We start from the raw sequence: 15,371 nt of genomic DNA on the forward strand, positions 1-15,371 counted from the left end.
ATATAGTAATGTATTCAAGGATAATTTCAGCAAAAGATATTCTAGAATATAGCTCAAAGACAGCAATCTGAAAAGTTTAGTCTGCCACTGAAAAACTGTGATTATAAGTGATCTACATAGGAAGTGCAAAAACAAAATGAGAGCTGAGTTCTTCTTGAAAACAGACATGAAAAGGCAACCATGTGATTTAGGAAAATAATTATGAATATGAAACCTCAAGAGTTTGAGATATATGATCTATTGGGAGATTTGTTATCAGTAGTCGGTATATCATTAATATCATTAAACACCTGGTAATTCATATTATAACATCTGACAATACTGAAAAGAATGTGTAACTAAAATTCTAAGACAGTTCTATGATAAATGCAAGCACAGAGCACAAAAGACATAAATACTGGAAAGTTGCATTTTGCAAAGACTAATTGTTCTTGTTGGATAAATCCTCTTACAGCTGGGTTCGTTGCTGTCACAGTAATGAAAAATATACTCACTCTACTGGTAAATTCAGACTGAAAAAAATGCCAAAAAGTATATTCTGAAAATCAGGAGAGCTGCCAACTTTTACACTTTTACATATGAGTGCATAGATGAGATAAACAAGAAAACAAAAAGAGCCTTACCAATAATAGTCTTTAAGAATTAAACATGTCTTGTTATTGGTAACCAACTAAACATTAACCTGGCAGAAAGTGATTTAAGAGAAAGTGATTTAAGAAAAAAGATAGAACAGACTAAAAACAAAGGGAAGATCCTAAAAGCTTTCAGAGGACGAAAATAGAGATAGGACCCAAGTGTCTAGGAATTCAAACAGGAGAGTTTGGTCAGGAGATTGTTTCTTTTCATTGTAAACACTGTACAGCCATTTGATTTTTTTCAAATGGCCACAGTAACTACAGAATATTTTTCTCAAGAAATTGGATTAATGTGCAAACGGAAATTCAAAGAGCAGGTGATAAGGACAGAGCATGTACCCCCTGCTCCTCTCGTTTCCAAGAAGGTAGGAGTCCCCACTCTGGTCCTGGAGGAGGAGAGACATTTCAGCTTTTTTCAGAACCATCATCCCCAATTTGCTGCCAAGAGTGTGGGGTGACTTATCTGATCGGTGAGTTTGAGAAAAGCAACAGAGCATGTCAGGCTCTGCCCCTTCCAGGCAACCTTTGGTTATCATTTTGGAGGTGCCCTGCCTGCCGGACAATTATTCTCTGCTCCTCCATGTAGTAAGGATGACAGGGGCAGAAGGAGAGTGGGGACATCTTATGGTTTATACAGGTGTGCTAATTGACTGTGTGACTAGGTAGGCAAGTTTGGCTAATTCAGGGGTGAAATATTAATAAGTAATCATTTGGACACAAATCTAAAGCCATGTTGGCTAATCTGCTTTGTCAGTAATGATGTTGACATTTTGATCTCTATATATTCATTTTCTGTGTCTCATTTCTCAATGGGTTTAGAATTCAAGAGGAGTAGAAGGGAAATGACCTCTCCTCTAAAACACAAACATTGGTAATAAAAACTATTAACTGCATGAACTGTGTAATCAGATTAATAGCATAATGTAAGGATAATTTTTTTTATTAGAAAAATATGTATGCATAGAAAAAGTCTGAAAGATATATGCTTAACTGTATTTACTAGTTTTCCTTCATGTATTACTTGCGTAATAAAAATGCTCAAATAATAAACTTTGAGTGAGAAATTAAAAGTAATGTTATAAAGTTATAGAACACTGTCTCTTAGGTGTCACAGTTATATCTGAATGATTTCTCTAGATTGGCTTTGCTTTCATTCACCATCAGATTCTTATGACTGATATGCTTAGAAGAGCTTTAAAGGAAACACTACTTATGTGTTCGAAAGTTGGGTCATATTGGCACTCTATATAGAGCGTATACAGGGCAGAAAACCCACAAAGTTCAAGTTTAGTTACATAATTCTGCTCTAATGAAGTAAAAAATAATTTAAATATTTATGTATAATGACATCCATCTTGCAAAGCAATGTAATTTCCCATTATTTAATAACTTACTTCCATTTCTTTATCAATTGATTTGTCTTCCATTTCTTGTATTTCAGGTACTTTTTCATCTGAAATAATTTCAGGAGTTGCTGGCAATGATATTTCAGCTATTTGTGCAAGATTGGATAGTTTCTCATGAATCGAAATAACTCTAAAAATAACAAACATATATGTATTTCATTTGAAAGGTTAAGAAAGACATTAATTTATTCTGAGAGTCAACAATATGTATAAAGAAAGTCCTTAGTTATTTAACACTTAGTTTTCGGGCATCCCTAAACATAACTTATTTAATTATTTCTTCATTGAAGGAATATGAGCAAAAGGACAGGACTCTAACCTACATAATGTTTGTGATCTAGTTATACATTCAAATAGATACATAATTACAAACTGGCACAGGCGCCATGAAAGAAATGTACACATCCAAAATATTGCTTATGATGAAAACCCCAAAAAATAAATACATGGGCAAAAAAACTCCAGCAATGACAAAAGATTTACCCTTATGTAAACCTTAATGTCATGCTCTGATTCCCTGGCTGACCAAGGGAAGAATTATGATGAGTTAACAATGGCTCTTAAAAAACCAACACTGAAGGATATGGTACAGGGAGTGGAGGGTAGGGAGAAAAATCAAAGTAGAAGGAAAAGCAAAAGCAGAGGAGGGCAGAGGACACAGTGGCAATTATGCTGCAGATGGGAAGCTTCTGCAGCCAGAGGCCCATGGATGCTCTGAAGGCAGAGGTGAGTGGAGTCAGAAGATGGAAAAGCTTTGAAACAGCTGAAGGAGGCAAACAGCCACCTGCATGGCCCTCAGTGACTCTACAATACAGGCACAGTGTGCACATGCATGCCTGTCTGTGTGTGTGCTACCAGTGTCCTCGTCTAAGGAAGAAGGAAAAGTTTTATGGAAAAGAACTAAATAATCCCAGAAATCAAATTGACATTAAGAAAAAATTCGGGAATTACAATTCTTCAATTTCCCACAGTGTCCCCTTAGTTTGCCTTCTGAAGGATGATCAACAAGAGCAACTCCCCAAGAACTGATCTTATCTTGACCCTTGTAAGAACACAGGAAATGCCACCTTGGTTGACAGAAGTAGCCCATTTTCATGGTGCCACCAATGGACGGATCAGACGAAAGGTTATCAGGCACCCTCCTCTGTGATAGCCTCAGTGACAGGGGCATGTCCCTGCTTTAGTAACCTTACCATTGGCCATGAACACACCAAAATCAACAACATTTTGGAATAATAATAATAAAAAAAAAAGAACCCTGTCAATTTGATTACCTTCTACTTTGCAGAAATTATAATCATTTTCATTATTGGGTTCTGGGAAAAAAAAAATCTCGCCATGTTTTCAGATGTACATAAGGCAGCGCACAGTTTCCCGATTTTGTTGCTTAGCTGTACTGGTATATGATCTGTGCCTTAATTTTCTGTCACTTCATAAACAATAAAATAAAATAAAACAAACAAACAAAACAAAACAAAACAAAACAAAACAAAAAACATGCCAGCTCTTGAGATATCTCTTTATTCTTGTTCATATTGAGGGCAAAGAGTCCTTCGGAATGAAAATCATGCAGCACGAACAAGGCTCTCCAGGGAAGGACACAGAAGTACAGAGTCTCTGTTCCCTAAGCATTTACTAGCTGGGCAAAGCTAGACACTAACAGACAGAGGATCTGGTAATGAGACCTGACGTTTGCCCTGTGCTGCAGCCTTTCAAAGAATGTGCATGCATTGTTTGGCTTGATCCTAATAATAACCCTGAAAGGTAGGCAGAATAGGTATTATTTCCATCTTACAAGTGAGGAAATGGAGGTTGAGGTCACAAGGGCAATGAAAAATGGAATCAAAATTAAATTAACTAAGCAATAAAAAGAATTTTTTAAAAACCCAAGGAATTTGTTAAAGAGAAATAGGAAAAGAGGGAAAGCAGGCATGAGCAAAAGTTAGAGATGTGCCCTTTTTGATGGAAAAGGAGAAAAGCAACCTAGCTGAAGCAGAGATCTTTGACTAGGGAACAATTTAAAATAAGGCTGGATAAAGAGGAAAGGATAAGACGAGATATGGTGGAGTCTGGGCTTCATTTTGCAACCTAATTCAGAGCCACATTAAATTACTTTTTAACCCCCCTGCCCCAATTTTAGGCAAAATATTGCACAGACAACATCCTGTACTCTCTACAAACTTCATACAGTATAAGAAACTGCTCCTCCAACAACCCTTGGTACTACTATCATTATTCACAGTTTAATGAAGAGTAGAATGAGGCACAGACAGGTAAAGTATCCTGCTCAAGACAGTAAGAGGAGCAACTGGTATCTGAACCAAAGCAGGACGGATTCAGAATTTGTGCTCTTCACCACTGCAATATCATATTCTTCTAGGTAAAATGAAGATTTTTTTTTCTAAACATCTAAAGGTTCTCCTGTGCTTTACCTTGTATGTTACTAAAAACAGCTTGTTCTTATGAAAATATCAACAGTCAGGGTTAGAGTTGTGGATAATCCATCTTCACTTGCCTGTTCAGTGGAACCCAAACAGAGCCAGCGTGTGCACTGTTGTAACCATCGTATTTCACATCTGCAATCTTCAGGGGCTTTGTGTTATACGCATACAACAATAAAACCTATAGGAAAATTAAAAGGCACATAAAATGTGACATCGAATTACACTTTGCCTTAAAAAAATGCAGCATCAGTTCTCAAAATAATATCATTAAACTTTAAAAAGTTTTTCGTTGGAAAAAAAACGAGGATTTTTTCAATTCACTTTAAGGAAAATGATATGAATAAGAGTTGTACAAAGGTTAAATGCTATTTGGTACCAATATTATATTATTTTTGAAGACTGATATTTCTTACTGCAGTTAAGTTTAAATTTCAGCCTTTGAAAGCCCTCTATGACAAGTTTTAAATATACACCCGGTGAGGATCTGTTTTTTGTTACTTCTCAGTTTGCGCTTTTCCCACAGTGGTCATAGCCTCTTTTCTGCATTCACTTATGCTGTTCCCTTCCTCTTCTCTCCATTTACTCGATCTACACACGATTTTCTAGTCCCCACCTCTATGACAAAAACTCTTCTAATGACTCAGGCTTAGTAGTTCCCCTGTTGTTTGAAATATGACAATGCTTAGAGTCAGTCCTACACAGCATAGCACCTGTTTACGGTCATGTAAAAATCCATCGAACTTGAGATTCATAGAATCTTAGTGATCATCTGCCCTACATCCCTCATTTTACATATAAGAAAGCTGAGGCCCAGAGCCACCAGTCAAAACTAGGTGCATGTGCTATCTCTGCTTCCTCAAAAATCAAACTAAAATAAGAGTAAAGGGATTTTTTTTTAAAGGCCTAAATCAACAAAGACAGAACAAGAGAGGAGATGACGCATCAAGAGATGTTAACAATACTTTGAAGGATGGAGCACTAGGAAGAGCATAGCTGACTCAGTGGAGCAGAAAGGCTGTGTCCGAACTGCCTTGAGAGGGGCTGCCAACTATATGCCTGGACTGTTGAAAAGACTTGGGGACTGGAGGCCTCAGGGACCTTAGCTCGCCTCCCTTCTCTGAGCTCATGCAACCAGGAGACTCCCCACTTCCCTTGTTTCCTCTCTGCTGGAGAACTTTCATTTTCCTCTTGGCTCAAGTTAACTTAGAAAAGACCTATGCTCAGGGATGAGGTGCTGAACTGGAAACAATAGAATTAAGTGAAGGTCTGTATTCTGCACAAGAGACATCCCCTTGCCCCGCTCCAACCCCTTCCCAGAATGCATCTGGCTCCTGCAGTTACCCTACAGTGAAGCCTATAAACCGATAAGCCTGACCCAATATGCTTCTTGGTGCCTCCAAACATGAATGGATAGCCAGCAGTCACTAGACATGAAATAAAAGGCAGTGACCAAAACCAATATAAGAAAGGAACCTGGAGAATCAGATAGAAGACAAAGAGCCTAAGAAAACTTCAATAGAATGTTAATTAATATCCTTGCAGAAAGAAGAAAGACAATATTACATCTGTGAAACAAGAACATAGTACTGTTAAAATAGAACAATGAAGGACAAGATAGAGCTCTTAAAAATTAAAAAGTATAATTGTAACAACTAAATAACCAATAAAACATCTAAAATATAAAGTTGAATATAAAGTAGACCTAAATTTAAAAACATATAGGGAAGAAAAGATGAGAAAAGTAACAATAGGTTCAAAATATGAATATTAAAAATTCCAGAAGGCATAGAGACAATCAGAGGGAGGAAATTATGAAAGAAAAAATCTCCATGAACTGAAGAATATACCTTCAGGATTGAAAGGGCACCCTAAGTATCCAGCACAATGAATGACAGGCCCACACCAATGTACATCACAGAATTTCAGAACAGAGGGCACAGAGGGAAGATCGTCAGAGCTGCCAGAGGAAAAACGTCAAAATAAAGAACTAGGAATGAGAATGGGATTAGATTTCTCAACACATCAGCACCTCCAATTCACCCTTTTTCAAGAAGCTGGAATATGTGTTCGTTTGACATGAGAGAACAAATCAAGAGAGCAAAAAACATGGGACCCAGGAAACCCCAACCGAGGGGAAGGAATTCTCAGAGGCACAGTAAATAGGGCTCTTAGGATGATACCTGAGTCATGAGAGCAATCGATCTAGTTTGCATGTCTCTGAAGGTTAAAAAAAATGGAACTGAGAGATCAGCTTATGGGTTTGACCAAATGGAGAGGGACTGCACAGTTCTTTGAAAATTTAAGAAGAATGAGAGATTCTAAACAATAAGGTAAACAAAAAGTAGGCAATTTTTTCCTTCAGGAAAGAAGACAGGAAGAAAGAAAATAGTACCTTATTTGGCTTGGCTGTGAGCAGTATTTACATGGTCATAACTTAAACACTGGCGGTGGTTTACGAATTATGACAGGACTCGATTAGGAGAATGTGCAGAGGAGAAGAGTGTGTGCGAGACGGGGAAAGGCTGACACTGGCCTTCACCTTCTGCGGTAGTGTGTGAAGCTGATCACTTAAGAAATCACCATGTGAACATATCATTGAGATAAATGGGAGGAAAAACAACCCCAAAAGCCCCGTTTAAAAGAGTTCAAAGTATCATCTGAGAAGGGGAATTCAGGGATGAGGGCAGCTAATTTAAAAGAGTTCAAAGTAACTGCATCTGAGAAGGGGAATTCAGGGATGAGGGCAGCTAAACAGAGAACTATTCTTTTTTCTATTCATTAGAAGTCTTTCAAATTTTGATTTTTCAAACTACGGAAAATTTGATGAAACATTTCTGAAAAGAAAATTAAATGAGTCCCAGAGAGATCAGCCCACGATCACACACTATCTTTTGGTGTCTGCTCTTGTTTTGTGTTTGTTAACCTTGACTCTCAGGTTACCATCTAAATAAAATCCCTGAGGACAAGAGTGACATCTTGTACTTTTTTAGTAGTGCTCACAGCACCTCGAACATGTTAATTAATATCTTCCAATTTCTGAAATTTTCATTAGATCTGTTAAGAGCTAATGAAATTCCCCAAGGCATGTTAGTGGAAAAATTTAAATAGCGTGGTTGATATTTAAGCCCCGATAATGAAAATAATTCGCTCCCTCCTTAGGCTGATACTGGTCAATGGTTTTGCAATACAATTCAAAAATCTTTTCTAACTGTGCATAGCACAGACAACTAAATTCAAGGTATAACAGTCTCAAATCATACTGGACATACATAAAGTAGGGCAGTAGTTAAACAACAAAACACTAAACTCACTGGCAGAGTTGTTGTGAGCCTGGGCTCTGGAGCAGGCGTGCCTGGGTTTGACTACTCCACTTTCTAGCTGTGTGATCAAATTATTAAAAGGCTGTGCCTCTGTTTCCTCATCTGTAAAATGGAGATGCAGTATTCTCCATTCCGTGGATTGGTGTGAAGATTCAGTGAGTCAATGTCAAATACTTAGAGCAATGCTTAGAGCCCAGTCATGGGTGAAAGAAGAGCCCCTCGTCCGCTAGAGGGAGGTGATTCATAACTTCTTCTTCTTGGTATCTTAATCACCTGACAAGATGCCTGGCAAACAGTAGGCACTCAATAAATGCTTTATTATTTAGATAGTAAGCAGTTGAGTTATATGTGTGTCATAAAGAAATGAATATTAAGAGTTATATGACTTAGGTTCCCATTTCTATTTTTGTCACTGATGAATTGTAGCACTGGTCAAATCACTTTGCCCGTATGAGGCTTTGCTTCCTGATCTGTAAAATGAGAGCAATGATCTAAGTTCCTGTTATCTTTATTTCCTTTCAGATCTGAAATTTGACTTGGGTGGTACCAAGAGATGTTAGAAAAGGTTTCCGGTGGAGCCTACTATATAAGCATTCTCTTGGATAGTCTGGGTACTAAAAACAGCAAGAATATAAAGTAGAACAAAGCTAAAGGTCCTAAGGTATGATCTTGAGACAAATTTGGGCAATCAACTCTTTGATCGTGTTACATCTGTTTAAGGCTAAACTGTAGCTATATGTCTCTCTGAGTTAAATCGGCCATTCTTTATGTTTTTAAAGCCAGTGTCTAGGAGGTTCATTAAAACAAAAGCTAAACTTCTCCAAGTTATAAACTAAAGTCTAAAGTATTGTGGTATGGAATATTTAGCCCTCTGAATTATCTAAATGTTTAACATCCAAATCTCCAGTCCCAGGATTTCTACTTTCTTGCTTCAGTGTAGCGCTTAAACTGAAATGGATTGAGGTGAATTAAGTGATGTCAACTTGCAGTGATATCCAATGACCCTCTAAGTCCCTGGGAACTCCAAGGTCCTAAGTCGGCTATTAATTTTCATTACCATCCTGCCAAGTGGCTAGAAGTGCCTGCAGCCAGGACCACTGTCTGAGGACTGAACATAGCACCATGCTTAGGAGCGCAGATTGGAGTCGGTTTGCTCCAATCCTGACCCCCACGCCAACTGGCATTCTGCCATCCTGTGTCTCAGTTTCCCCTTCATAAAATGGGGCCAATGATAGTGTCTACCTTATAGAATGGTTGTGAAGTAAAAATAAATAAAGCGTCTGGAATATAGTAAGCTCCACGTAAGTGTTCACTATTGCTATTATCTTGTGGGTTTCATGAGTTTCATTGGCTGAAACTCTACACCAAAGGCCTAAGATAACGAAGAGATGAATGCTAAACTGCACCAATATTTAAATCATCAAACAAATTCCTGTGCTACCTTTCAAAAAGATAGAATCTTATGACTGACAAGGTGTAGTCAGTGTTTCCTGATTTTTTTGACTGAGATTTATGGCAGTAACTATTATCTTTTATCATGACCCAAGACATGCATGCTATTGTCAAAGGGAAAAAAAGTCCCCGAACTAAGAAATGAGAAAACTGTGTGTTCTGTCTCTGCTTGTGGCTTAAGAAAGTCACTTAACCAACTTGTTTAAATCAGAATTTGTTAGTTGGTGCTCTGCTTCTAATCTCTGTCTGACACCAGTTCGTGCTTCCATGTTAATTGTCAGACACAACTGTTGAAGATGAAACCTTGTTATTCTAATTATCAGCCGCAGATGTAGTCTTAGCATTAACTTCTCAGATCTTCCTGCCCCAAACTGATATGGATGTGATATTTCTATGGCCTTGTAAAGTGAACTTTATATTTTATAATTTTTCCTCATTTTTTAAAAATTAGCTGCTTAGGTAAACATTCTGTTTCCCAACTATGTAATCTTTCTCTTTTCTTATCTTCTCTGAAAGATATACTCTTTTTTCACTTCATTGATTCTCTTGCCAGCAAGGACATAAATTCTGATATATGCTGAAGAGCAATCTAGATTTTAACATATCTATTATTAAAAAAAGTTTCTGAAAATATTTTCACTTACTATATGCAATATACTTACCTTATTTTTCTTGTATTTAATCTCTTTAAAAAAAAATACCACTCATCACCCACTATACTGATTTGATGATCTATGGGTATTCTTGGAACCACAATTTGAAAACTACTGCATTAAATTCCTCAAAACGGACCACACATTTATTATTTCCAAATGTACGTGAAATATCTGGCAAGGTTTTGACTTGGAAAGGGTGAGAAGGAAAGCACTTTCAAAATGTGAGAAACAGCTTTGCATGTTTCTAGGGAGCGATATGTTAAAGTTTCTCTTTTTGTATGAGTAGGAAGAGATACTAATTGACCAAGAGTTAGCAATGTCAGCAGCCTAAGGAAGCAGGATGAGGGGGACAATGGGAGAAGGAGAGCAAAGAGGAGTAGTAAGCCCAGGAGGTTTCGCTGTCTCAGGCAAGTCCCATGAGTCAAAGAGCAGCAGAAACTACCAGAGGCACGGCCAGAGGGGACAGCACTTAAGAGCTGGCAAGTACAGGAGTAGCCCAATAAAGGAGACAAAAAGCAAATAAAAGTGCTAAATAAGGAAAAACTATATGGCAAACATTATGAGAAAAAGCCTGAGGCTCTTAGAGCAGCAATCAAAGGAATTCTATAGTAGGAGATTCCTCTGTAAAAGGCTGTAGTGACCAACTATTCTGTTTTTAAAAGCTTGACTCCCTTCAAGGCTCTTCTAGAATCTGAATCACTATTCAGTTGCCAAGAGTTCAGGGACCGATACTGAACTGCTCCAAAATACTCGCCTCTGTCTCCTCCTGCTCCGCCCTTCCCCGCCTCTACCCACCCCCTTCCCCAACTAACATCATTGCAAATGTCTATTCATGCATATGGACAGAAAAGGATAAAAATAAAGATATGGCCTTAAAGATAATGACAAACATTAAAATAAGGAGCGACATGTGCGGTACAAATTTGTAAACAGCATTTAGAGACAAACTATTTTTCTCCAATTTTCTCTGCACTTTAATTTTGCCGGTTAGGCACAGTTCACTCTCTTTTCTGCACAATGTAGGCAGCTAAAGAATCTATATGGAGATACTGTTGCTAAACTTTAAAAGGTTCTTTTAAATAATGTTCATCAAGTATAGTACACATGTATCTGAAGTTGTTAAACTTTAAAAGGACATAAGAATTTTAAAATAATTTGAGATAATAATAAATGACAACTATTATTTACTGAGGTTAGGTGTTTACACAGTGAGTTCTAATTACAGATGAGGGTAACCAAGATACAGAAAAGCTAACCAATATACTGAAGATCACGAAATTATTAAGTGACAGAGCTAGGATTTGAAACCAGGAAATTTGGCTCCAGACTCCGTGTTCTAACCCACTATACTAATGTAAGCAAAATAAATAAAAAGAAAACCATTCCCAGGATTTCTTAGTTATTTTCAGATCCATTTAGATAATATAGAGCCTATATAGCTGTATATTTTCATCTATATAAGAGGATGTTTTCTACTCTTCAATGTATAATGGCCTAGTTAAACTTTATATCTAAATGTAAGATTTAGCTTTGTAATCGTATTACATACCATAGGTTCTATTTCCTTTGGAGGTCTTTCAAGGGGAGGAATGTACCATTGAAAGCAAAGTTCCTTGTTCAAAGCATGTGTTGCCATATCTGATATCAGCTCTACACAAGATGGGCTGGCAGGGACCTTTAATGATAAAATGGAGTGTAGAGAACTGTCACGAAGTAACTAGGGAACAAACAGAAACATCAGTTTAATTGCTGGTAATGAATTCATTCAATATTTAAAACATTCATTTAATATGCATTTAATATGGGCTACATTAGATAACTCCGGGAATTGTTTCAGCTTGTTTTTTGGATATAGATTTTAAAACTCTCTTTGATTACCACAGAGAAGTTTGTCCTGCAGAAAAATATGCTTTAAAATCCAGTGAACTCAACAAATGTCTTCCACTTTAGTGAGTCTCCCAGATTAAAATCCTAAAGGGGAAAATGTCCATGCTAGCATTTCAGTCTTAAGGTCGCCATGGAGTCTAAGAACATGTCCTACTTTTTTCTGGCTTATTCTGCTGATGAATCTACTGAGGGTGTGGTTATAATTTATTATCTATTTTCCAATAGCATTTTTTTTTTTGTAGTGCCCATGTGCAAAATAAGACATAGTTTTTGCTCTAAAAGATTAAAATCCATTATTTTCATTTCCTTTTTAAATGTGTGGCTGATTTGTCATTTCAGTCTTGGGGAATCTGGGCCCAGGTACTTTGATGGAACTTTGTCCCTAAATCAAGAGTTTTTAAGAATCATAAATATGTATAATCCAATTAGTAATTTCATAAATTATTTGCTTAGTTTTTTAAGGTAGCTAGGAAAGCAAAACATGATCAATATCAATAAAATAAGTCTAGCCAGAGAGATAATAATAGTGATAATAATATCTCAAGACTAAAAAGGACCTTCTTCAATGGAGTGCAAACTATTTTCAAAATTAACTTCTTGTTGAACAAGGGATGAGTTTGGGGGGCTGGATAAAAAAGGCGAAGGGATTAAGATATATAAATTGGTAGTTATGAAGCAGTGAAGGGAATGGGTGTAAAGTGCACCACAGGGATTATAGTCAATAATACTGTAATAGCTCTGTATAGTGTCAGGTGAGTACTAGACTAATTGGGCATGGGGGTGGGGATTTTTAACTGTATAAATGTCTAACCACTATGCTTCATACCTACAACTAATATAAAATAATATTAAATTTCAACTGTAATTAAAATAAAAAGAAGTCATGCCTACAATTTTAACAAAATCGGCATTATATTAAGAGATAATAAATATACGAATTAACTTCTGGTTATTCCCAAGATTACAGTATGGTGGCTGGGAAGCAGTTCCACTAAACTCCTGATATCTAAGGTATCTCAAGGCTTGGTGACCAAGGGAAACATGTCAGTGTCCAGAAAGAAATGCCGGGCATTTTTGAAAGGCTTTGTACCTCCCATTATTTCTGAGCCGATTCAAGATATAAGACTGTCAGTGCAAGTCTTCAAAATAAAATAAAAAGAGAAATAAAGACATCAACCTTTCAAGTTATCTACTGAAAAAATAAAAAAAAATATGTTTTGACTGAAAGGTAATATTAAAAGTGAAAAACTTTCCAAATGTCTAGAGACTATCATAAAAGGATATAAACCAGAATAATCATTTATTAGCACTATGACACTAAAAGCATGACAAAAATGCACAATAAGCAAGATTAGTAGCATTAAATAATCATTTTAAAAGGCTTAAGTAAGATTAATTCTATGTCAGGCAGTTCACCAAAAAATCAGGTAAATAATTGATTCGCAAAAATAATTTCTCATGTTTTTTCATATCTGAGTGCCTTTCAAGAGTCTGACAACTAATTTAGCAAAGACTTCATATTTAATAACTATGTAAGTGGAGAAAAATAACAAAAAAATACCTTTCTCTGCAATATAATGTTTATTAGCATAATGGTCTAATAATGGTAAATTGTAACAGAAGTCAATATCAAAATAGACATTTAATTTTCCATTGCCTTAAAAAATATCTAGTTGCTAATGAGATTAATTACACATGCTAATTGATGGAATATACACTGCGTACTTTTGATATGTTTGATTTATTCTTTGAAAGGAATGAAACAACAGACCTGCCAGGAGAACTTTTGTTTTCCACATCCTATGAACAACAAATTACTTTGCACCAGTCAAATATTTGACCTTACACAGATTGTCACAGGCACACAGTCTAAACATGAATAACTCAGTACCGTTCACAATTTAAATCATACCCTCTTTCTTTTTTTGGAATTTTTAATGTAATTTGCTCGGCATCTTTGTTTGTCTATCACAAAGCTTCGATAGACCTGACAACATGCAGACATAAAACTGATGAGCAGGACAAGTAGCAATGATCATTCTGGAAAGGCATCCACTTTGTGGGGGAGAAAAGCAGGTTTAAGTATCAAATTAAGGAAGGGGCTTGATTGAAACAGTCTCCTGAGTGATTAAAGGCTCAAAAGTGTTATTATAAAAATCAGCCAAGCTTGGAGATTATTAAAAAAAAAAAAATCCAAAGGCTTTATGCTTGTTAGCTGTCTACCCCAGTGAAACGAACACATGGTTAGGTGGCTTGCACCTGTCAGGCAAGCAACAGTGATATCCAGAGCTGATTATCTTGGGAGAGTGTTACACTAATTACATCAAAAAAAGAGCAAAGTGGGTGAAACAACTCTTTGATAACATTGCTGCCACTATAAATGTCACATGTATTTACAAGGTATTCAGGGTTGTACAATTGGAGCATCCTTTTTAGGAACTGGGTAATGATAGGCTGCCCTTAATATGAAGTACAGAGCTCCTTTCAGAACAGTATTTAAGAAGCCACACTTATTAGTTTCCAAATGCTTATAAAATATTCACATGGATAAGTGTATTAAAACTATAGTTCAAACCTTCCCATTCACTGCTCTCTACTCAAAATACCTGAGGTTATCTGGGACACATGGCAGTGACCTTCAAAGATGGTCTCAGTTCCCAGGAGGGGTGAATCAGAATTTGGTGTTAGATGGAAACGATAGCATCCCACTGTCTACCGCTTCCTTCCCTGGGGAGGGCCAGATGTGAACATTACATTCCTGGCCTTTCTACCTCCGCTCACTCCTCTCCCTGGGACAGATTTACTTGATTGGAGAATTTGGGGAAAGAATCTTGACCATGCACAGCTCTGCTCTATTTGTAGGGAGGGAACACTGTATGCTCCTTCATACAATGGAGGAGGACTCTGTCTCCACAGATTTTAAGGAGGTCTGTAATAACCAAAAAAACCCCACAAAAAAAACAAAAAAATAAAACAAAAAAACACATGGCTGTACAGGCAAATCTGTCTACTTTGCTATTCACTACTAAGGAGCCTCTTTACCAGTAAATAGAAGCTAAATCCTAAAATATCAACTTTATGATTCATGAAGGTATTATTTTAATCTCAATCTGCTTTACTCTTTTAATTCTCAAATAATTTAGAATTGGGGCGGGAAATGGGGGTGCTGAGTATTGAGCGTCTCAATACTCCAGTTATCTGAGAAGTTATTTGAAAAATTCTCCCATGTGGATTCCCATACACTGTCCTGGGGACAATTCCATAATCCCAGGTGACAATCACTTCTTTAACTGAATTCTTAAATATTCCTTAGTGGTCTTTCCACTTCTTTATAAAATCACAATTTATTAACAGTCATCCCACTCTCTTGTTTAAAACAGCAATTTCTTAAAAAAGTATTATGTACCCCAAACTATTTTCTAGTAGGATAAGATGAGCACAGTTTCCCAGTTTGGAACAAGGTCACTTCTCTGAGATAGCTGATGATAGAAACATGGATCCAATGTGAGCAAGTCTATAACTGTAAAAATTAAAGCCTTATATGGTAAAGTCCAAATTCAAGATAATTCAA

The 15,371-nt window shown here is 36.7% G+C and overlaps 1 protein-coding gene across 1 annotated transcript in view; it reads right to left on the reverse strand.

Annotated features, from left to right (window-relative positions):
- The window catches only part of CFAP54 (cilia and flagella associated protein 54), a 234,117-nt gene that overhangs the window by 24,211 nt on the left and 194,535 nt on the right, over positions 1-15,371 (reverse strand). Inside the window, exons 63-65 of the mRNA XM_015591439.2 lie at positions 11,463-11,630; positions 4,557-4,663; positions 2,030-2,171 (exon numbers count right to left, since the gene is read on the reverse strand). Coding sequence (XP_015446925.1) covers positions 2,030-2,171; positions 4,557-4,663; positions 11,463-11,630 — 417 coding nt within the window. The remainder of the gene's footprint in view (positions 1-2,029; positions 2,172-4,556; positions 4,664-11,462; positions 11,631-15,371) is intronic.

Source organism: Pteropus alecto, unplaced genomic scaffold, assembly GCF_000325575.1.
Source record: "Pteropus alecto unplaced genomic scaffold, ASM32557v1 scaffold94, whole genome shotgun sequence".
Lineage (NCBI taxonomy): Eukaryota > Metazoa > Chordata > Mammalia > Chiroptera > Pteropodidae > Pteropus > Pteropus alecto.